The 22944-nt window shown below is 37.2% G+C and overlaps 3 protein-coding genes across 7 annotated transcripts in view; 2 read left to right on the top strand and 1 right to left on the bottom strand.

Moving 5' to 3' along the window:
* LOC137074938 (NLR family CARD domain-containing protein 3-like) overlaps window positions 1–2060 on the top strand; it is a 52197-nt gene extending 50137 nt beyond the window's left edge. For both annotated transcript variants that reach the window (XM_067443039.1, XM_067443038.1), the window contains one exon: window positions 712–2060. In XM_067443039.1, the coding sequence (XP_067299140.1) occupies window positions 712–1220 (509 nt within the window). In that variant the 3' untranslated portion in view covers window positions 1221–2060. The remainder of the gene's footprint in view (window positions 1–711) is intronic.
* LOC137074951 (gastrula zinc finger protein XlCGF67.1-like) overlaps window positions 1–13747 on the bottom strand; it is an 80600-nt gene extending 66853 nt beyond the window's left edge. Inside the window, exons 1-3 of one of the 4 annotated variants that reach the window (XM_067443057.1) lie at window positions 13415–13747; window positions 12759–12840; window positions 8615–9220 (exon numbers count right to left, since the gene is read on the bottom strand). In XM_067443057.1, coding sequence (XP_067299158.1) covers window positions 8850–9220; window positions 12759–12804 — 417 coding nt within the window. In that variant the 5' untranslated portion in view covers window positions 12805–12840; window positions 13415–13747 and the 3' untranslated portion in view covers window positions 8615–8849. Of the gene's footprint in view, window positions 1–8614; window positions 9221–12758; window positions 12882–13297 lie in introns of those variants that run through there. The other 3 variants (XM_067443060.1, XM_067443058.1, XR_010904963.1) reach the window with 3 other exon arrangements.
* A 115-nt stretch (window positions 13748–13862) lies between these two features.
* LOC137074932 (uncharacterized) lies at window positions 13863–21016 on the top strand. The gene is made up of 5 exons (XM_067443028.1): window positions 13863–14019; window positions 15333–15465; window positions 17370–17416; window positions 17588–17716; window positions 17829–21016. Exons 2-5 carry the CDS (start codon window positions 15381–15383, stop codon window positions 18903–18905), a joined length of 1338 nt encoding a protein of 445 aa, XP_067299129.1. The 5' UTR covers window positions 13863–14019; window positions 15333–15380; the 3' UTR covers window positions 18906–21016.
* Window positions 21017–22944: the final 1928 nt, after the last annotated feature.

Genomic DNA, 22944 nt, shown 5'->3' with positions numbered 1-22944 from the left:
TGCACGAAGTTAGAATAAAACTTTTTGTTGTTTAAAAGAAGAGGGTCAGCTCTTTCTTTGGATATATAGCCTATAAAACCATACATAGCAAAGTTATGAAATATGGCACACAGATAGAGAACAGTCTCTACATGTACCATAGAGAACAGTCTCTACATGTACCATAGCAAACATTTTTCATCTAAATTCAAACTCATTTCATTTTAAGAAAAACCAAACCGGTCTATTTTAACATATTAACAAATTTAATAGCTATGCATGCTAATATCTGGCACAAGGCTAGACTTGGTATTTGACCATTTCAGCACAGCACCATCTACAGGTCAAGAAAAATGTCTGTTTTGTTTATAACGTCTGAATTGTTCTTGGCCAAAAATTATACGATTTAAATTAAAGGAAGCATACAGACTAAATATTTCTGTGTCAACAGGAAATAGCTTTTATATATATATATATATATATATATATATATATATATATATATATATATATATATATATATATATATATATATATATATATCAGCATATCAGCTGAGTCGAGTTGTTAGTGAAAGAACACACGTTTTCTACCATATCGATTGTATATTTCTTGAAATGGTGATACTTCTGGAAGGATGTGTAAACTGCATCAATCCTAGTGTTTTATTGTAGTCTAAACACTTGTGTTGAGAAAGCTGTTGTTAAAATTTTTCTCTCTTCTTGTGTTCAGATACCTGTGATCTCACACTGGATCCAAACACAGCTCACACTTATCTTGTGCTGTCTGAGCAGAACAGAAAGGTAACATACATGAGGGAGAAGCAGCCATATCCTGATCATCCAGAGAGATTTGAGCAGGTTCCCCAGGTTCTGTGTAGAGAGAGTCTGACTGGACGCTGTTACTGGGAGGCAGAATGGAGTGGAGATGCTGATGTTTCTGTGGCGTATGGAGGAAGTGATGACTGTGAGTTTGGATCCAGTGAAATGTCCTGGAGTCTGATCTGCTCTGATAACAGGTTCACTGTCCGTCACAATAATAAGAAAACCAAAACACGTGTTCCTTCAGGCTCCTCTAATAGAGTAGGAGTGTATTTGGATTGGTCAGCGGGAACTCTGTCCTTCTACAGCGTCTCTGACACAAACACACTCACACACTTACATACATTCAAAACCACATTCACAGAACCCCTTTATGCTGGATTTGGGCTTTATTTACGCACCTCAGTGTCTCTGTGTTAGATTTTTGTTTCAGACAAAAGACCTACACTGGAATAAAAAAAAAAAAAAAAAAAAAAAAAAAAAAAGCAAAGTGCTGCTGCCGATCTCCCTTTAAATAGGGCACAGTCTTACCCACTTCCCTTTCAATGTCACCATTAGGGCTGTCAAAATCAATTTGTTAACGCATGCAATTATCTTTTTCAGTTTAATATGCTAAAAATAATTAAGGTTCTACTTTATATTAGGAGTCCTTAACTACTATGTCGTTATGTCAAAAAATAAATACAATGTACTTATTGTGTTCATATTGTATTTATTGTAAAACACACAAGCACAGATTTGCCTATGATCTAGGGAAGTGGTCACCATCCTTTTCAAGCCAAAGATCCCAGACCTCAGCACTGATGAATGGCCGATTCAAAGTTTTTTTTACAAGCAAATTGGCTATTTCCGATAACAGCTGCTGATTTTTTTTTTTGTTAAGGCAAATGTATTCGTTGTTTATTCACTTTAAATTTGCTCTAAAAATTAGCCATAAAAAATGAGAGGTAACCACTGCATTTTAATCACAACCAAACTAAGATACACACATGAGCAGTAGTTTTTTTTATTTAAATTAGATTGCATAATTTCAAGACTTAGAGCAAATTCAGAATGGTCTGACTTTATGAAATAAAGTCTTTGTGAAATTGTTACATAAGAAACCTCTGCACGAAACAAAAAGAGATGGACTGAATAAATTCACTCTCTGACAGTAGGTGGTGCTTATGGAAAGGAGCGTTTCTTTGTGCACCGATGTAAAAATGCCACCGAAACAATTCATATCTTCAATTCCTTCAAATAAAATATTTTTACTTTTAATGGAGTTCACGTCACAGAAATAAATATGAGCTGCATTTTATTGATCAACAGCTTCAAAATCAGACCGCGATAGTGGCATAAGCACTGATAAGATCACTTAGTTCACTTTTAATTAAGATGATTGTGTATTGAGCATCTGCAGCGTTCATTTTCATTCGTCTGAAGCAATGCGTGCTGCAGCAGCGCTGCCATTACTATAACGTCATATAACCTATATAAGACGTTCTCACAGATTTATTTGTTAGCATTGTTGGGAGGAGTAAAATTTACGTACAGGTGCTGGTCATATTATTAGAATATCATCAAAAAGTTGATTTATTTCACTATTTCCATTCAAACAGTGAAACTTGTATATTATAATAATTTATTACACACAGATCGATATATTTTAAAGGTTTATTTCTTTTAATTATGATGATTATAACACAACTAAGGAAAATCCCAAATTCAGTATCTAAGAAAATTTGAATATTGTGAAAAAGTTCATTATTGAAGACACCTGGTGCCACTCTCTAATCAGCTAATTAACTAATTAACTAAAACTAAACTAATTAACACCTGCAAAGGCCTTTAAATGATCTCTCAGTCTAGTTGTGTAGGGTACACAATGATGGGGAAAACTGCTGACTTGACAGTTGTCCAAAAGACGGCCATTGACACATTGCACAAGGAAGGCAAGACTCATAAGATCATAGCAAAATAGGCTGGCTGTTCACAGAGCTCTGTGTCCAAGGACATTATCAGAGAGGCGAAGGGAAGAAAAGATGTACCCTTTTTCTCATAGTTTGGCTGGTACTGTGACTTATAGTCAGGTGTGACTTATCCCTTACGAAACAAAAATATATTGCAATATACTAGAATTTATATTGCAATACATTAGAAAATATATTTCAATGTATCAGAAACTTCCTCATATATTTGAAAATATATAGCAATATATGGATGGATAACCTATTGCTATATATTGATTCATATATTAAAATACATTGATATACAAACAAAACTGAATTATTTCATGTATGTTTATTGAAACAAAGTATTTTTTGTGAGTTAAGCAAGCTCCTGCATATGTTTACAGAGGTTGATTAACAATAGCCCAAATCAGATGGTGCATGACATTCCATATATTTTCTATATTTAGAAAATATGATGGTGCATGACATTCAATATATTTTCTATATTTAGAAAATATTTCTATTAGGGCCGGGACTTTAACGCGTTAATTAAGATTAATTAATTACGTGACTTTAACGCGTTCATTACGTGACTTTAACGCGTTAATTAATAACGCAAAAAAAAAAAAAAAATTTTTACCACACTTATTTTTGCACCGCGGAACGTTTTTCAATGAATGAGTTTCGACGGACCAATTATACTGGAACACCAACTAGCGCTCCGGAGTCACGACAACAACGAACCATGTGAACATGAACGAAGCTATGGAACGAAGAAGCTGATGAGACTGCTTTGCTTGGCCCCGTGGATGGGAAATTTTGTTTTAAAAACGAAAGAATGGAAGCGTCGTCAAGAGCATGGTTGTGTGCAAGCTATACAACAAGGAATTCGCGTATCACTGCAGCACATTGAGCCTCAAATATCACAAAAATGCTTTTGCTAAACTGGCAAACATGCACTGGTCTGCTGGACTGAAATAAATAAACAATATTTTGTTGATTAAGCTTATGTATTCAGTCATTATTCAATGGTATACTAAAAATACATGTGAAAAATTACTTCTCATTGTTCTCAGGTCAAATATTTATATGCAATTAAAATGCGATTAATTAATTACAAAGCCTCTAATTAATTAGATTATTTTGTTTAATCGAGTCGCGGCCCTAATTTCTATATTATATTTTAATCTGTTATATTTTAAAATATATGACAGACAGTGTACATTAGATTATTTCATATTTACCATGTATACAATATATATGATAATTATATACTATGTAATATAAATCAATATATTTAAGACATATGTTCCCATATAAATCTGATTATATTATCCAGTACATTGAGGTATATTATCTCATATAATTTTACATATATATTTACATATATATACAATGACTTCCAATATATAATTTCATATATTGTAGGATATATTTCAATATACATAGCAATATATTGAATAGTATAATGATATGTATTTATTCAATATATGAAAACGGCAATAATTGCAGTATTTTCCCATATATTGCAATATATAACTTGCATATATAATATATTATATAATATATCATGTGATATATTACCATGTAAATTTCACAATATATGGAGACACATGAAATATATTGTCAACTAATATATTGAGAAATATATTTTTGTTGCGTAAGGGATATATCAAATTTAATTCATGCTGACTGACAAGAATAAACATTTAGCTACGTCTACAGCCGCGAGAGGGCGCTCTATGCTGCTCCTGAACACTAACAAAATGCTCCCCAATGAAGAAAATCCTATTCTGCATATTACAAACTGCAGGTAGTAAAATATGCAGCCGAGAACGATTCAAACAGCGTTAGTCTCTATCTGTGGACTCGTTCCTTCAGCTATCTTGCTTTCAGTCCGCGATTAGCTTTCTTTGTTTTCTTCATTACAGTTAAAGTAACCTCTGCTTTTTGCCAGTCCTTCACAAGTTTCTTACTCACTTCAAACTTTCTTTCTGCTGCTCGATTATGCTGATTCTGCTGTTTGATTGAGCGGGCGGCTCCTGTTCTCCGCGCTGCTTCTGCCCTAATGTGACTTATAGTCCAGTACGACTTACATAGGATTTTTTCCTCTTCATGACGCATTTTTTGACTGATGCGACTTATACTCTGGAGTGACTTATAGTCCGGAAAACACGGTAGTAGAAAAAAGTGTACAAGCAATAAGGATAACCGCACCCTGGAGAGGAATGTGAAACAAAACCCATTCAAAAATGTGGGGGAGACTGACAAAGAGTGGACTGGAGCTGGAGTTAGTGCTAAAAGAACTACTACGCACAGCCGTATGCAAGACATGGGTTTCAGCTGTCGCATTCCTTGTGTCAAGCCACTCTTGAACCGCTTTAGAAGCGTCTCGCCTGGGCTAAAGACAAAAAGGACTGGACTGCTGCTGAGTACTAAATATTATGTTTTATTTCGCTTGTTCTAAATCTGTGATTAATGAGAAGTAAGCCTTAGGCCTCAACACAATTTCGCCCTTGGCAACCGCCTAGATCGCCTGTAGCAAACGCCGGCCCTGCATGTTTAAGTCATATACGATGCAACTTTTTGTTTTAAAGAAGACCGCAAGAAAAGCGATACAATTCCTGTTTGTCAATCAGGTGAGAACCAGACCCTTTATAAACCTAAATATACTCAAATTAGTTGAAAAGTGTATTTTCCAAGTAATAATAGAAGATGTTTGCTGTTGTAATGATGACAGTAGCGCCTACAAGAGTAGTAGCTGTTCCGTTATCACACTACATACGTACCGTGCCAGAGCCCAACAGGACTGCGCTCTGGTCCACCTCTTCCAAAACGGGCCAGGGACGGTTAAACGAACCGCGGTACGGAGCGAACCAGACTTTGGAGGTTAAACGCACTCAGGCATGGTTCAGATAGTACACCCTTAACTGTATTTTTAAAAAAAGACTAAAAGTCCTCTATATTACACTTTTTCATTCTTGTTCTAAAACATTAAGTTATCCCACATTCTGGGATGTATTTTGGTAGTTGTGCTCTCTTTCTCTCTATTGCTCAGTGAAGCCAATTTGATCTATTATTGTACTGGTACACATTCTGGTTTTAAAAGCTTTAGAAATAAAGATGGGTTGAGTTTGTAGAGGATTGGGAGCCCTTTTTTGGATTACAATTGTATCTCTCCTCTGTCTGGTAAAGGAGGGAGGGAAGTTTATTGTATTTTGTTTATAATTGTGTTAAGAATTATTTCAGTTTCTAAATAAAGCCATTTGACCTGGGTTTTGTTATTTTTTTATATGGCCATCCCTGAAGCTTTTCAGATAATCGGCTATATAAAGAAGATTTTATAATAAAAAGATTTTATATAATAAAACGATTTTGTTGTACACACATGTTTATTATTTGTTACCCCTTCTTTGTCTCGAAACTCTTTCTCTTCTCTAAACTGGCCAAAAGGGGACATTACAAATGATGATGAGCCTTGTAAAAGGTGTAAAGTGAAGTATTTCTTACTTGTCTTATCATGTAAATGTTTTCATGAAGCCTTAACTGTCATTAAAGTGGCTCCAATGAACTGCACATCATACATGTAATGACTAAATACATGCAGATTTATCAAAATATCACAATTGAATAATTAACAAGTAAAAATGCATTGAATGTGATCAATAGTGAAACTGTGAGTGAGCATTGCTATATAGTGCAACTACTTGCACTTAAATCTGAGCTAAAAGGATTACTTCTTATAACATTGAATTCATTGTGAAGGAAAGGTCAATTAAGCTCAAATGAGAATTATTAATTCCTTTATAGGGAATTTTATAGACCGTAATATCAGCTCTGTTGGATATAAATATCCAAACTATAGTGAAAACAATTTATTCGCAAGATAACAGTTTAAGATCAGCAGTTTATATTTAGCCTATAGCAACAACAATACACTTCTCTTAAAAAATTAAGACTTTGATTACTCTAACATAAAACATACAAGTTGCAGAAAGAAAGTGAGGAAAGAATGAGTTTTAAGCAAATGAAATTATGAAATCCTACGTTTTTAGCAGTATATGCACAGGTGTTGGCAGATGAAGGAAAAGTCTCGTGGATGAAGTTTGAAAGCTGCAAGTCATCAACTGAAACTTTAAGGGTAAAACTAAAAGAAAAACTAAATAAAAGAAAGTCTGAAGTGAGAGTATTTACTTAAATATAGCTGCTCGGTCTCCCAAATCGGTCACCTGAGGCTTTGTTTGTGTCCTAAAATGGACTGCATTTATATAGCGCTTTTATCCAAAGCGCTTTACATTTTTGCCTCACATTCACCCATTCATACATCGACAGCGATGTCAGCCATGTAAGGCTCATCCAGCTCGTCGGGAGCAGCTGGGGTTAGGTGTCTTGCTCATGGACACTTCGACACTTGGTCAAGTGGAACCGGGGATTGAACCAACAACCTTCTGGTTTGTAGACAACCTACATGAACCACTGAGCCACTCCCGCCCCTGTCCTGATTTATTGATTCAAATGTGTGTCCAGCCTCCCGGAGGAGTTCTGACCAATTCACCCTTCGCAAAGACCCGCCCCCTTTAGTTACTGTTGCTACGTCTGACAAGCATTCGATACCAGCCCTGGAGCTCCCACTGTCCATTTGTGTACTCCCTGGGGAAATAGTGAATAATTTCTGGAAAAATTACATGTTGATTTCAGACAGAAGCAGACAGAAAGGTCTGCAATATGCATTCAATGTATATATTCAGGATGTGAACTCAAAATGTAATAAACTAAATAAAGATTGCAGCTATAGCCTACAGGTCACAGGGTAAAACTGAACTACCGCATCACCTGGTGATTGAGACTTAGGATAACAACATTAAGGAGCAACACTGTTCCTGTGAAGCTGGGTATTTAACGCTCTGTTCACTATTATAATCATTAAAAGACAATATACAGTACTGTGCAAAAGTCTTAAGCAAGTTAGTATTTTCACCCCCCAAAAATGTTTTAAGCCAGTTATTTAAATATTTTGCAATTGTGTGTCAGTAATATCAGTTTACATTTTCAAACATTTATTTTGCCATTAATTGTAATCCATTCCAATGAGATTTGTGGATGCAGGAGTCTGACAACAGCTGTTTGATCCACATGGAGATCTAATCTCACCATCATCAAGTCTGTCTGTAACTACATGAAGAAACTAAAAAAACTGAGACAAAATCCACAAGAACTGCGACAACATCTCCAAGACGCTTGAAGAAACCCTCCTGCAAAGCTATAGTACTGTGAACAGTTTTAGACACTTGTGTAAAAATGCTGTAATGTGAGAATGCTTTCAAAAATAATGCCATAAATTGGTTTAATTTAGAGTTCATTGATAAACAGTGTTTGGTGTGACCACGCTTTGTGTTTTAAACAGCTTGTCTTGGTACACTTGCTCATAGTTTTTCAGGGAGCTTTGCAGGAGGGTTTCTTCAAGTGTCTTGGAAATGTTGTTGTGGATCATTTTACAAAAATAAAACAGCATAAATATTAATATAAAACATTGTGTGACATTAAAACATGTCAAAATAACTTTTCTAAAGTAACATGGTCCAATAGTAACACCGCAGGTAAAGTTACAGAGGGAGTCCACGTCTCTCTTGCTTCCCCTGAGCCCTTTGAGTTTTATCGTCACATAAAAATCATACTGGAAATGGCCTGAAAACATGATGACTGAGGGGTTTTTAGTGAGTGATCAACTTGGTGAAATTAAGGGTGCGTTCACACTTGTCATGTTTGGTTGGATTAAAACGAACCCTGGTGCGATTGCTCGCTTAGTGCGGTTCATTTGAACACATGTGAACGCTGCCATCCGAACCCTGGTGCACACCAAACAAGCGGACAATGTTACAATATTAAGTGTAATTGGAGCATACATTTACATTTGATTTATATAAAAAAATGAGTTTGCAAATGATTTTTCACGTCTTTTTGATATGCGAATCTCTTGTCACACAGATGACACGTGTAAGGCTTTTCTCCAGTGTGACTTCTTATGTGAGTCTTAAGGTTTCCTTTGAGAGCGTAACCCTTTCCACACTGAGGGCAGGTGAACGGCTTCTCTCCGGTGTGAACTCTCATGTGAACCTCATGTGTTTTCTTTTTGAAGGAAGCTCTTCCCACACAGATTGCAGGTGAAAGGCTTCTCTCCAGTGTGAAGTTTCATGTGGACATTAAAATTTCCTTTTTGACTGAAACTTTTTCCACATTGCTGGCAAGTGAACTGCTTCTCTCCAGTGTGAACTCTCATGTGGATTTCAAGGATTGTTTTATTAGTGAAACTTTTTCCACACTGTTGGCAGGTGAAATCTCTTTTAGTTTCTGTTTTTATTAAGAAAATCTTTTTTGTCATTGAGCAACTAAATGATTCTCCAGATATGTAATCATGATCTTTCATATGCTGTTTTTTCTTTTCCCTTTCCTTCCATTCTTGACTCTCCTCTTTCAGCTGCATCAGGTCTAAGGCAAAACAAAAACAAGTTAACCCTAATTTAACGGCACAAAGCAACACACATCAAATCGTAAGTCTTCAGAAAAGTTTCCATGGTATTTTCGTTTCATCTTCCCTCTGTGTACTGCCCTCTAATGTAGTGTTTATAAGCACAGCGCTGCATTGTTTAAAGAGATTACCTTGAAAACCGTTTACCGTAGTAATGGAATCAGGGGACCAAAATAACTTCTGTCTTTGATGTTTTTATCAGGAGGAGTTAAAGTTATATAGCAGAAATCTAAAGTTTTATCAGAACATACTGCATAGTAACGATATGAAATATATTTCTGAAAGATAGACCCCGAAGGTAGCATCCATTTTGGGCCCAAAATGATATCACTCATGGTAGTCCACAAGTGATAGGGATGGATGCAGAAACGTTTCCATCCTTCAGAGAAGCTGTCTGCTGAGGTCCAGTAGCTTTTGAACCGTTTTTAAGGGGAGGCCATCTCCGATTCTGAATGATGCCACTAGCCTTTGGATTTTTAGAGAGCGTTCCGGGGAAATCCAGACACACACTTGGACAGAGTCGAAGACCAGGACAGGATGCGTTGGATGGGGGACAGTGAGATTATGCTTAAATTGATCTTGAACCCCTGACTTTACAAGTGGCTGAGGAGCAAAGATCTTTACGCCTCCTTTGATTGGGCTAAGAGTAGACAATTGTCGATTTAAATCAGGATCCGTACTCCCATCGGTCTCAGGCAGGAGAGGGCCATATCTACGCATTTCATAAAAGTGCGCTGAGCTAGGGACAGTCCGAATGGTTGGACTCTATATTGGTAAGCCACCCCTTCCAATTTGAATCTTAGGAACTGTTTGAGATGAGGGGTATCGGGATATGAAAGTATGCATCCTTCAGATGCATAAAAAACAATCCCCTTCACAAATCTGCAAGAGTTAGTATTCTGAGTCTTATCAGAAATCTGTTCCATCTCAAATATCGAGGATGAGCCTAAGGCCACCACCACTCTGTGGAATAGGGAAGTAGTGGCTGTAAAAGCCTGGCTCGCTGTGGGCTGTGGAAAGTCCTCTACAGATCCCTTCACTAGAGCCCCTTTCACACTGCACGTCGGACCCGCAATATTCCCGGAGCATTGCCGGGTCACCTTCTGTGTGAAAGCAACCACGTCCCGGGATTGATTACCGAATTCGACCTGGGTCGGGGACCTAGTAATATTGCGGGATTCGACCCGGGACGAGCGCTGTGTGAACAAAAGCCAAAACTAATGCCGCAACGTGTACGTAGTTATCGTGCGACTCCTAGAGCTTGTTTTTTCAATAACACAACCCTGCAGTGCCAGAAGAGCTCGTCGGTGTTTAAAACGCAGAGAGTGTTCGTATACAAAAGAAACTAAAATTAAACAAGCAGAAATGTGTGCAACCTGGACACAAGTCGAGCCCACGGAGCTCCTTACTATCCGCGCTGAAGCGGAGATCGCTCGCCGTTATACGTCACATCAGGATGTCACGTGTCAACTCGATCCGGGACCGTTACGGGTTGTGTGTGAAAGCGCACATATTACGGTATTTCACTGGCAGTGTGAATGGACCAAATCTAGCGACCCGGGAACAAATGCCGGGTCGCATTATCCGTGTATTTGCCGGAATCAGAGTGTGAAAGGGGCTTAGCAGAGCTTGTACTTCAGCTCATAGGATAAGCGCATCAACGCCCGAGACTGAAGGGTGAATCACAACCCTGGCTGCAAACAAACTGGAAGAGGAGGCGACTGGTGAGAGGATAATGAAGGGGATGACTGCTCTGTTTGTGAAGGTGTTTGAATGGGGATTCCCTCCTTTTTGGTCCTGGCTGCAGAGGGGTTCCCTAGGTTCTTTGTTATTTTGCTGACAGTCTTGTTGTGTCTTGGGAAGCCAATCATGTGGTTTATTGGTGGATGAATGAAAAGTTTTGTTGGTGTTGTTTGAAGTTGAAGCCCGCTTTGCTGTAGAATCATTGATCAAAACTTTATGGCAAAACTTGACATAAGACTCAACAGAAATAAAATAAACTAAGTAAAAGAAAGGAAAGTGAGAGAGTATTTAGATGGTTTGAAATGTAATTGTTAACCTATTTCCTCGGATCTTGGTCTGCCACGATTGTCTGTCTCATGATATCGTTATAATCTGTCTCATTGTCTTTTCGTCTTGTGTCCGACTATGTTCCCACCCCCCTCACCATAAATTACCTATCTGTGGTCTCCTAACTTCCCGCACTAAGAAGAGAGATTTATATTATAAGAACACAATACATTCTACACAGATTTTAATGTAGCCATCTTCTGAATTATGAACAGATACATACAATGGTACCAAGCAAGGCACACTTTCAGTCAATCGTTCAATAGTAATACAATTAGAGGAATTGTGAGTGATATATATATATACATAAAGGTTGTGTTTGTTGGTTATAGGACATGATATAAAATTATGCAGTAAAAGGCTGTTTGAATGCAAGTCTGACTATCATCCTTTTTGAATGATTTGATGTAATTTATATGTAACAACAGTCTCTTTGGGGTTTCCTGTGGATTTTAACGGTGTTTAAGAGTTTATTTAAAGGGGTGGTTGCATGCGATTTCACTTGTTTAACTTTAGTTAGTGTGTAATGTCGCTGCTTGAACATAAACAGAATCTGCAAAGTTACGGCACTGAAAGTTCAATGCAAACGGATATATTGTATTTTAAATTTATAGCAGTTTATTGCCTACAAAAACGGCCGTTTTGGACTACAACAAGCTTCTTCCCGGGTTGGTGGCATCATGAACCCTTGCTAGTCACCACAGATATGACTAGCAGATGTGCACAGTCTTGGCACAGACAGAATGGCACAGACTTTTACGGCCAAAGATGGTTGATTTTGGGCCTGGATTGTTGGGTTGGGTTTTGTGTGGAATTATGTTTGAACGAATCATCTGTGTTCATTTGTGTCTGGTACTTCCTCAAATCCTAGATCTTTTTCAATTGTGTTTCCTTTCAAAATATGTAATTTCGTTTTGAGTAGCTTGTAGATGGTAGTGTCCACTGCAGCAAATCCATCATCTTTAAATCAGAATTTTTGAGGACAGATCGCTAGAACTGATTAGAACTGACATTTCACTGAAAATGGACATGATTGACTACTTTAACTCAAAACTCTCATGCAAACAAATGGGTATTTGTTTTTCTCCTTATTTTTTCATTGTTTTGGATTAAAAAGTGGGATGTATTTTGAAGACTCTTACACAGACATGTATGCTGTTGTTTCTTGGATTCGTCCAATCTGATCTGAACGTCAGGAGATGAAAGATGAGTACAGCGTTTATTATGTTAATGTTTAAATGGCCGATCCTTCAGGATTTCATTTAACCCTTTCCTCACTGGTGTATTTATTGCAAAACATGAATCTTGAGTGTTTTAGGTTTCAAATGATGCGAAATTTGTGATAGTTGATTGAATATTTAGTATAAAACAAAAGTAAATAGTACAAACACGTCCACTTCCAGTTAATAAGGATTGTATGAAACTAACCTGTTTGTTCCTCAGTTTCTTCATGTTTCACACTGAAAACTTCCATGTCACATGGATCTCAGAGGCTTCTTCGGGAGTTTTCCTGAGTGTTTGGACAAAGTCACGTTTAATATTAATAATTATCTAGAATAAATAACAGAAAGCAAAGTGATAAGCCAGAAGTTTTTTTTGTCTTTTGTCAATTTTTGTCAAGCCACAAATTGACACAAGATACAACTTATACTAACACTTCATGATTTATATGAGGTTCAATTATTTATAAGCTACATTAAATAGTAAGCCACTTCCTTAGCTGTGCAGAAACAGTTCATTATGTTACTTGATGTTGTAAACTGGTACGTGTTTTCATATTATTTAAATTATTAATGTAATCATAAATACTTTAGCACAAATAACTGTTCTTTTGCATACTCAATAAATGACTGAAAACCGAATTTAAAACCAGAATTAAGTGCTCATATATTGAAACAAAATAAATATTTTAAGATGGTATTTTTAATTGTGTGTGTGTATATATATACTTATTTGCTGAAACTAACGTTCATTATGTTAGACAAAGCATTAAATTCAATACACATTCATTAATTTATACCGACTGTAGAAACTATACGATAAATTACGCTGTTTGTGTCGATTTAAAAAAGTAAAACTCAAGCCTTTCTCCAGCCGAATCACAGACGCTAGACGCGGTCTTATGACGTCACAGTGCCTCGACAAAATAAAAGTCATTTTCCGTTAGTAAGTTTGCTGCATACAAGTAATAACATACATTTTCGGTGCAGTTTGATTGGTAAAATACATGTTTAAATGCTGACCAATGACAACTTTAATTGAAAGAGTGTGTATCACATCTAATATGTAAGATTCTGTCTAAAACAGGACGTGTTTGAGTGCAGAAATCACTTATACAATGGTTATTTTTTCAGTTATCTTCTATTGGTTCATGGAATATATGCATTGTGCTACTTTCTCATGCAAACTCTGCTTTAAGGAGCTTGTACACGCTTTTTAATGTGTTTTTTTAAATCACATTTGTAACAATTTGATCATTTTGATATTGGGGTATCTGGTATAAATAGTTTCAGCATTCAAATATTACATCTTTTCATCACATAATTGGACAACGTGTAATAAAACATTTATATTCTATGCATTTTTGTGATATTAGACTGCAGAGGGAACAGGACTTTTATTTTGCTCTGCGATGACATCATAAAGCTGCGCCGCGCTCCTGCGATTGTTAAGAGACGACTGAAGAAAGGTTTGTGAATTTCCGTATTCAAATACAAACTTTTAAAAGAGGTGTAAAAGGGTGTATTATTGAACATCTCTTTTTAATATGATTCATGTAACATTAGTGTGGTGTTTTTGTGAGTAAAGCGTACTCGCATGTAAATAACTTGATAAAGAAATTGATAATGTTCTATGTGTACGCCATTGTAAAGAGGTGTGTTTTAGTCTAGATGTAACCCTTGTGCATCCTTATGGACATTTTAGGCTTTTTTAGTGTAGTTTATTTTGATAACTTTGCCTGTGGTAATGCTAGTGAAATAAAATGTCACTGTCAATAAAATAAAATGCCAGTGAAATATAATTTCACTGCCATTTCCTTTTGCACTAGGTACACAAAATCCTCTCAGCCCCTTTTGGACAAACATGTAGCCATTGAAACCCATTTAAAATAGCTATTTTTATTACCGTTTCTATTTAACTATAAAATTATGCAATCTTTGTTAATAGGTTACTATTATACTAATACTATTTTGCTAGTATTACAATGTTATTTAGCAAAAAAGAGTTAACACAGCAGTTTTTGGATACTCCAAATAAAATATGGTTTAGAGAAAAAATAAAACCATCAACTACCACCTCTTTTTCTATCAACCAGTACTAGATTGATATCCAGAAAAGTTTGGATAAATTGCATTAAAAAAAGATATGATCAGTGTCTTCAGAGTGACTATCGCAAAAGGAACAGGGGACAATTTATACTTTAAAATTTTGATTTAGTAATTTGCGCCCAAAAAAAATCGGACTTAGCTAATTTTTAATTAATAATTTATTATGACTCAACTTGTATACTTAAATGTTCTGATTTCTTTGTATCAATTCAATATTTGGCTTGATGGCTACATCTGGTGAAAATGTTGTCAATAGTCCACTTAGAAATCCCCTTACTGATAAAAATGCTGATGTGTCAAATACTTATTTTCCCTGCTGTAAATTGATTTTTGGGTGAACTAACCCATTCAGACACTAGTGGTGATGGAGAAACGGCGCTTCTTGAAACTCGTCAATTGAATCGAATACTTTGCCAAATGACTCACTGATTTGAAGCATTTGAATCACTGCCCGCTGATGAATCCTGCCGTTCAAAACTGTATAAATGCGACAACAAAACATGAAAAATGACAACTTTTATAAGCAAAACACAAATGTTTTCATTACAACACTGTATCTATAGATATCCACATTATAATAATTCACTAATAGAACAGTAATTGTGTCTCAATTAGTTCCCTAGTTCAGTAGTTATTATTCTCCTCTTAAACATGACTTTGTCCAAACACACAGGAAAACCCCCGGAGAAGCCTCTGAGATCCACGAGACACGGATCTAAAGATGGCGTTTATTAAACAGGAGAGTGAAGACATAAGGATTGAAGATGTGTTCAGTGTGAAACAAGAAGAAACTGAGGAACAAACAGGTTAGTTTCATTCTCAAAGCTGAGCTCAGTCCTGTGATCCACGTGTTGAGATCACATGACCAGAATGGAAATAAAGTGTTTGCTAATGAACTTTAGAGCACACTTGGGCAAAAAATTGTAGATATATCCAAAAAATATCGCAATCACTCTCCCATGTTGACTTTAAGATGAAGTGTGTGTGTGTGTATATATATATATATATATATATATATATATATATATATATATATATATAATATGTATGTGTAGGGCTGGGCGATATGGCCAAAATTTAATATCCCGATAACGATATAGCAATTTTTCTGTTAATTCAGTTTATGAATAGTCTATACAAAATTGCAATGTGGAAATGCAGTTTGAAATGATATACAAAACAAATAAAGGTAGTATGGACTACATTTTTATTTTATTTAGAACCTTTTTTTCAAGCAAGACTGTTGGTAAAGTCAACACCTGCCTAGGGATGTTAACTGATGAACGTTTGACCGATGGTTGACCGTATCAACGCTAACCGATCAAAGTTGTCGGTTAAAAAAAAAAGTGATCTCTAAATTAGGCTATTATAGACAGTGGACTAAACGCTACTACAGTTAGCCGTCTCATTACAAAATCTTTTTGTGTGAAGTGAACAAATCCCTCGCACTCAATTTTTCATAACTCGCCTGTTTGTACTTAATAAACCAATAAAAACATTTGACGCGAGGTCACAGCGTTTGGGTTTGAGCGCTCACAAGGTTTGCAAAAAGTAAACCGGCTAAAACACTCGAGGTTAGAGCCAGGGCAGACGACAGGATGAAGCGTGCATTTCGCTTAAGATGGGCTTACATTTGGAAATATATTACATCTACATTTCAGTGGTAACACATAAGGTGTTGATCGTCTTCCTTTATTATTGTTAGCACTACCTCGAACTAAAGCGGCGTCTCTTCGGAGCTGTCATTTTCTTAAATGAGCCGCGGCAATGTTTCAAATGAGCTTCTTACGCTAGACAAACGCCTTTATTTTCAACGCGATCACCTTGCCCAAACCATTTCGAAACTAAGGAGCCATTGTCCTCAGATTACAAACAAGCTCCTCGGCGGCGCGTTTGCGGGACTCATGTTTCGCGCTGTGGGGGATTTAAAAAAAGTGACGTGAGTGGAAGGGAGGCGGCAGCGCTAGGACTGTGTGTGTGTGTGTGTGTGTGTGTGTGTGTGTGAGAGAGAAAGAGAGAGAGAGAGGGAGCGTGGCTCGCAGCTGTTATTTCAAATAGCGCAGCATATTTTAAACTAATCGGTTAACCGGTTTCAACTGGCTAATGAGGCTCTGTGGTCGGTCAAGAAAATGTTTAGTTTTCGTCATCCCTACACCTGCCATTAAAATATTTCAATATATGGTGTGTCTGAAGTTTGTTTTGAGCGCTTATGCCACCACTCTGGCATAATTACTCTGAGAATCACCCTGGTCTGAACCGCGTCTACTACCGTCTTCCTCCATGTGTGTTTATGTATTGCAGCGTGCATGGGCATGCCGTGGCGTGAGGTGCATCTTGACGTAAAATTCTGCCGTAAACGCCTTATCGTGGCGTAAGCGATAGAGCCTAATATAAAACGATAGACATTTTCTATCGTCCAGACGATATATTTCGTCATATCGCCCCGGGCAACACGTAAAGAGCTAAAGAGAGAACGAATTTTGAAGGGGCAAGTGAAAGAAGTTTAATTGGCCGACTGGACGAGTATCCTGATTAAAACATCAATAACAAAAAATTAACTAGGGAGTCACCAAAGCACGAGTGATTCAGTTCAGTGGCACCTGATGGTGGATAATGTTACCGACTGTATAAAAATCGATAAATCATATGGTAGATTATACAGGAATCCTTAAATAATTGGATATAGTTAACAATTGTTGTGCATTTACAGGTTTCGGAATCCAGTTTGATCACACATTCAATGAGAATGGAAATGAAGTAAGTATTTTATCTATTTGGGCAGTTTAATTAATAAACAATTGAAGACTCAAAAGACAGTGATTCCAAGACACAATGTTATGAGATAAACAGCAGGCTCTAGAGAAATAAAAACATGGATCATAAATCTGGTATTTTTAGATGGCTTCACACACGGTTTTTGTTTTACAGGACAGAACACATACAGCTGATTGCTGTCTCCAAACATCAAATGAGATGGGCATCCTAGAGAGTACTGACAGAAAGCCAGAAATACATTCATCTTTTCACCCTAAAGAGGAATTATTTGAGTATGAAATGGTAAATAGCCGTTTAATTACATGATCGGGTGATGAACGACTATGCATATATGGGGAATTTATTACATTGTTATTATTTGCAAATACATTTAAGTTGTGTTTCTTTATTTCAGTATGATGGTGAACAACAGGTTTGCTTTTCCCTGGAAATGAAAGAAGAAGAAGAAGAAACAAATAGAGCTGAAGAACAAATAGCAGAAGGCATCCCAGGAAGACCACTCATGAAGACCTGGATGGAAATAGATGAAAGTGCCCATGGCTGTAGCTCTCAACAACAAATTGTCGGAGTGAAAATGTCCTCAAACAGTGTACAAGAACGCATCTATGACAAGAAGAATTACTGTCTTTACTGTGAGAAGCCTTATGCAAAAATTACTAGACATCTAATACAGAAACATTCGGAAAAAGCTGAAGTTGCCAAGGCACTGGCACACAGGCAAGGCTCAGCCATGCGTAATCTTTTATTAGCCAAACTAAGGAACATGGGAAACTACCATCACAACAGTTCAGTCCTATCTTCTGGGAAAGGAGAGATCATACCAAAAAGGCAAGCAACTTATAAGTCAACAGCAACGGACTATCTGCCGTGCAAGTTTTGCTTTGCTATGTATGTAAAAAAAGAACTCTGGAAACATCACAAACGTTGCAAATTACAAGAGCAAGACGATACGCCAGTGAAACCAAAAGTGCAGGTCTCGAGTTGTTCCATGTTGTTGCCCATGGAGTCTGTCGTTTCCAGTGGACTTAAACAAATTATTGACGACATGACATCTGACAGTGTAACTGAAGTTGTGCAATCTGACCCGCTGATTCTGTCACTGGGCGAGAGGATGTTCCTCAAAAATGGAGATGTTGGACGCCCCCGGGCAGACATAAGAAACCAGATGAGAGAACTTGGTAGACTTCTTCAGGTGACAAGAACTATCGACAAAGACATTGATGCTTTGAAGGACTTGATCAACCCAGGAAAGTTCAACACAGTACTTGAGGCAGTAAAAAAGATGACTGGATTTAATAACTCAACAAACAGATTCTCAGTGCCCTCAACAGCACTAAAACTGCGCAAGTCCCTTGTGAAAGTATCATATATTTTGCAGGGAGAGGCTTTACGTCAAGAGGACAATGCCTTAAAGGGAAGAGCAGAGCAATTCAGTAAATTAATTGAACTGGAATGGCCAATCCACGTTTAATCTGATGCTCCGACACCCTTGTACCGGAACAAAATACTACTTAAAGAAATCACTACTTTACACATGCTCCTCATTGAACTGAATATATTTCATGGTATTTTGTTATTTTCATATGTTTGCGATACCCTTTTATTTATTTAATTACTTTATATTAAGCAAAACAACTCATTTGAATAGCAATATATAATGGTATTGTTGCTTTAGGTGCTCTTCCCTGAGGATGGAGAGTCTGCACGACCGCAGCTTTTACTGAGCTTATGAGATTTTCTATGTGATAAACTTAATGGTTTATCATGTGCAAAACCATTTCCGTTGTGAGGAGTCCAGACGAACCTTACGTTTAGGAGTGTGTGTGGACCTTACACTCTTACCCGATTTCCTTAAACATGCTGTGTGTACGCATTTTTGCACCATTTTATTCTGATATGCAAGAACTGGCGTTTTAGTGTCATTGTGAATAGAGATGCACTGATGTATTAAACGTTGACATTTATCGGCTGATTTTTGATTAATTTACAACCATCATCATATCGGCTGTAGCATGAAAAAGTCAGATATAAAAAAACGATGGTCTATTAATGAAATGTATGAAGGCACGGAGCTGTGTGCTGCATAATCTAAGATTATAATGTAATATTCCTGCTGCATCTTAGGGTGCGTTCACACTTGTCATGTTTGGTTCGATTAAAACGAACCCTGGTGCGATTGCTCATTTAGTGCGGTTCATTTAAACATGTGAACGCTGCCATTCGAACCCTGGTGCGCACCAAACAAGCAGACCGAGAGCGCTAAAAAGATGGGTCTCGGTCCGCTTCCAAACGAATACCGTCAAACCGCTTCCGGTTCGACTGATATATGAATGCAACACGGACCAAAGACATGTAAACGGACCAAAAACCAGACGTAATGTCACAAGGTGCGACCCATAGTCAGCTGATGACGCGGAAAGATCGGTGTATCCAAAATGAATAACGTTAACGTTAGAGGGCAAACGTAGCACAACAAGGAAGTGCCTCATCAATATTATGTCTGACGAGCATGTTTTGAAAATGCTAGAAAAAATGCACAAAAAGCAAACCTGGTTCTTCTCATCAAAGGACCCGTGTTGCCTATCTGACGGTACAGACGATACAGAACTTTAGGTTCGCTGTTAAAAATGCCCGTGTGAACGCTAAGCGGACCAGGACTATATGTTGTTTTTGTGTGAACACACCCTTAATGTTAATCAAACCACAAAAGACCAACAACAACAAAATCACCCAGTACTCTTGACTAAACAACTTTTATAAGGATTCATTTTTGCTATGCAGACAACACAGGCAGAATCCAGTCATAAAATCAGATTGCAAGAACTAGCATTTTAGTGTAACATTATCATCACATTTTATTACACATTTTTATCCAAAATTTTGGATTTCAAAACTAGAGCCTGACCGATACTGATAAGGATATTAGGAAGTAAAAAAATAAATCGGTCAATATTCTTTGTGTATATAATAGTACAGTACCGGTTGGGGGGTGGTGGTGGTGGTAATTTATTCATTTTCACTGTTATACAGTAGGGGCACTATTACACATCTCCTGAACGAATGCAGAATCTGGTCAAAACACAGGTGAAGGAGAACGATTGATCTCTAGCAGAAATAATGCGATCAACATTAAACAGCATATAAATCAAAACTGCCTAATGTTACTGAAAGAAATGTCGACCAGGACGAGCGATAGGACTGCTTTGGGGGTGTTGATGGCCTCCATCTGTGTTAGATCAACGTATTGAATCATGTGGATGTAGTTGCAATTTTCTCAGCTTTTTGCCTCAAAATGTTGCTTTTTTCATTAGACTTACTCTATCTCTATCAGGTGTGAGTGCTGAACACTGGGTCCTTAGAAGGACAGGAGGTCACTAGGAAGCCGGGCTGCGAGTAGTGTCTCACAAACCGAATGTCTCTGACTCTTCTGTTTAGACAGGGAGCCTTATTATACATGGTATTTGTATTTCTTATGCATATGTTTTGATTATTCTATCAATATTTCAATACCTATTCTGTGTAAAACACTTTGAATTAATATTGTGTATGAATTATGCTATATAAATAAACTTGCCTTACTCACATTCGTGTTGATAAAAGAAATACATGAAACTCGAATAAAACAAATGTTTTTCTTTTGATATATTGCATGTTCAGATATTCATACAAGATATTCTGTGGGCCATGAACTGTGAAAGGGACATGAAAATTACACTGGCAGTGACTGGCAAATTTTATGTTTATACTCACTTAAGCATTTTAACCATAGACTGTAAAAAAATATGGACATAGTGTCCGTGATGCCACTCATAGGGTTCTGAAGACAGTTCTGAAGTGTAAAGTAGGGTCGAGCTGGCAGTTGCCATCTTGGCAGCGTGTCAAGAAAATGGGCAAAGAGGCTGGATATGGGGTGACGTGAGGTGACGTGATGACAGCAGACAAACAGCAATCAACCTGTCACTCAAAGTGACCACTCCCTTAATAATGCAGAACTTTATGGCTTTATATAATGTAAACAAATTAGTTTTGAGAAATGCGTGTCAATAGGATCTGTGCATTAGCTCTTAAAGTGACAGCGCCTATGACAGTAAACCTGCCACTGTTTGTCAAACAACAAAGTAAAATTACTGTACTCTTGGCTGAATAACTTTTGTAGTTTTATTATGAATTGGTGTATATTTAATTAATGTCTAGACAACTGGTTTTAGTTCTTATTTTTATAAAGATAAATTAAAATAACAAATAATTGTCCACCCCTAGTTCATAGATGCGCATGGGGGCATTGCTTTGAATTAATAATAGTGGACTATGAAACGCTATACCCAGAGACAGTGACGCTCCGTAACATTTCAGCAAAAAGAGTTGTGGATGCTCTATTTCACTGTTCACACTTGTCATGTTTGGTTCGATTAAAACAAACCCTGGTGCGATTGCTCGTTTAGTGGGGTTCATTTAAACATACAGTCTTGTTCAAAATAATAGCAGTACAATGTGACTAACCAGAATAATCAAGGTTTTTCGTATATTTTTTATTGCTACGTGGCAAACAAGTTACCAGTAGGTTCAGTAGATTCTCAGAAAACAAATGAGACCCAGCATTCATGATATGCACGCTCTTAAGGCTGTGCAATTGGGCAATTAGTTGAATTAGTTGAAAGGGGTGTGTTAAAAAAAAAAGCAGTGTGGCATTCAATCACTGAGGTCATCAATTTTGTGAAGAAACAGGTGTGAATCAGGTGGCCCCTATTTAAGGATGAAGCCAACACTTGTTGAACATGCATTTGAAAGCTGAGGAAAATGGGTCGTTCAAGACATTGTTCAGAAGAACAGCGTACTTTGATTAAAAAGTTGATTAGAGAGGGGAAAACCTATAAAGAGGTGCAAAAAATGATAGGCTGTTCAGCTAAAATGATCTCCAATGCCTTAAAATGGAGAGCAAAACCAGAGAGACGTGGAAGAAAACGGAAGACAACCATCAAAATGGATAGAAGAATAACCAGAATGGCAAAGGCTCAGCCAATGATCACCTCCAGGATGATCAAAGACAGTCTGGAGTTACCTGTAAGTACTGTGATAGTTAGAAGACGTCTGTGTGAAGCTAATCTATTTTCAAGAATCCCCAGCAAAGTCCCTCTGTTAAAAAAAAGGCATGTGCAGAAGAGGTTACAATTTGCCAAAGAACACATCAACTGGCCTAAAGAGAAATGGAGGAACATTTTGTGGACTGATGAGAGTAAAATTGTTCTTTTTGGGTCCAAGGGCCACAGGCAGTTTGTGAGACGACCCCCAAACTCTGAATTCAAGCCACAGTACACAGTGAAGACAGTGAAGCATGGAGGTGCAAGCATCATGATATGGGCATGTTTCTCCTACTATGGTGTTGGGCCTATTTATCGCATACCAGGGATCATGGATCAGTTTGCATATGTTAAAATACTTGAAGAGGTCATGTTGCCCTATGCTGAAGAGGACATGCCCTTGAAACGGTTGTTTCAACAAGACAAAACACA

Source organism: Pseudorasbora parva, chromosome 5 (genome assembly GCF_024679245.1).
Source record: "Pseudorasbora parva isolate DD20220531a chromosome 5, ASM2467924v1, whole genome shotgun sequence".
Classification (NCBI taxonomy): Eukaryota; Metazoa; Chordata; class Actinopteri; order Cypriniformes; family Gobionidae; genus Pseudorasbora; species Pseudorasbora parva.
This window is presented reverse-complemented; position numbering and strand designations above follow the sequence as displayed.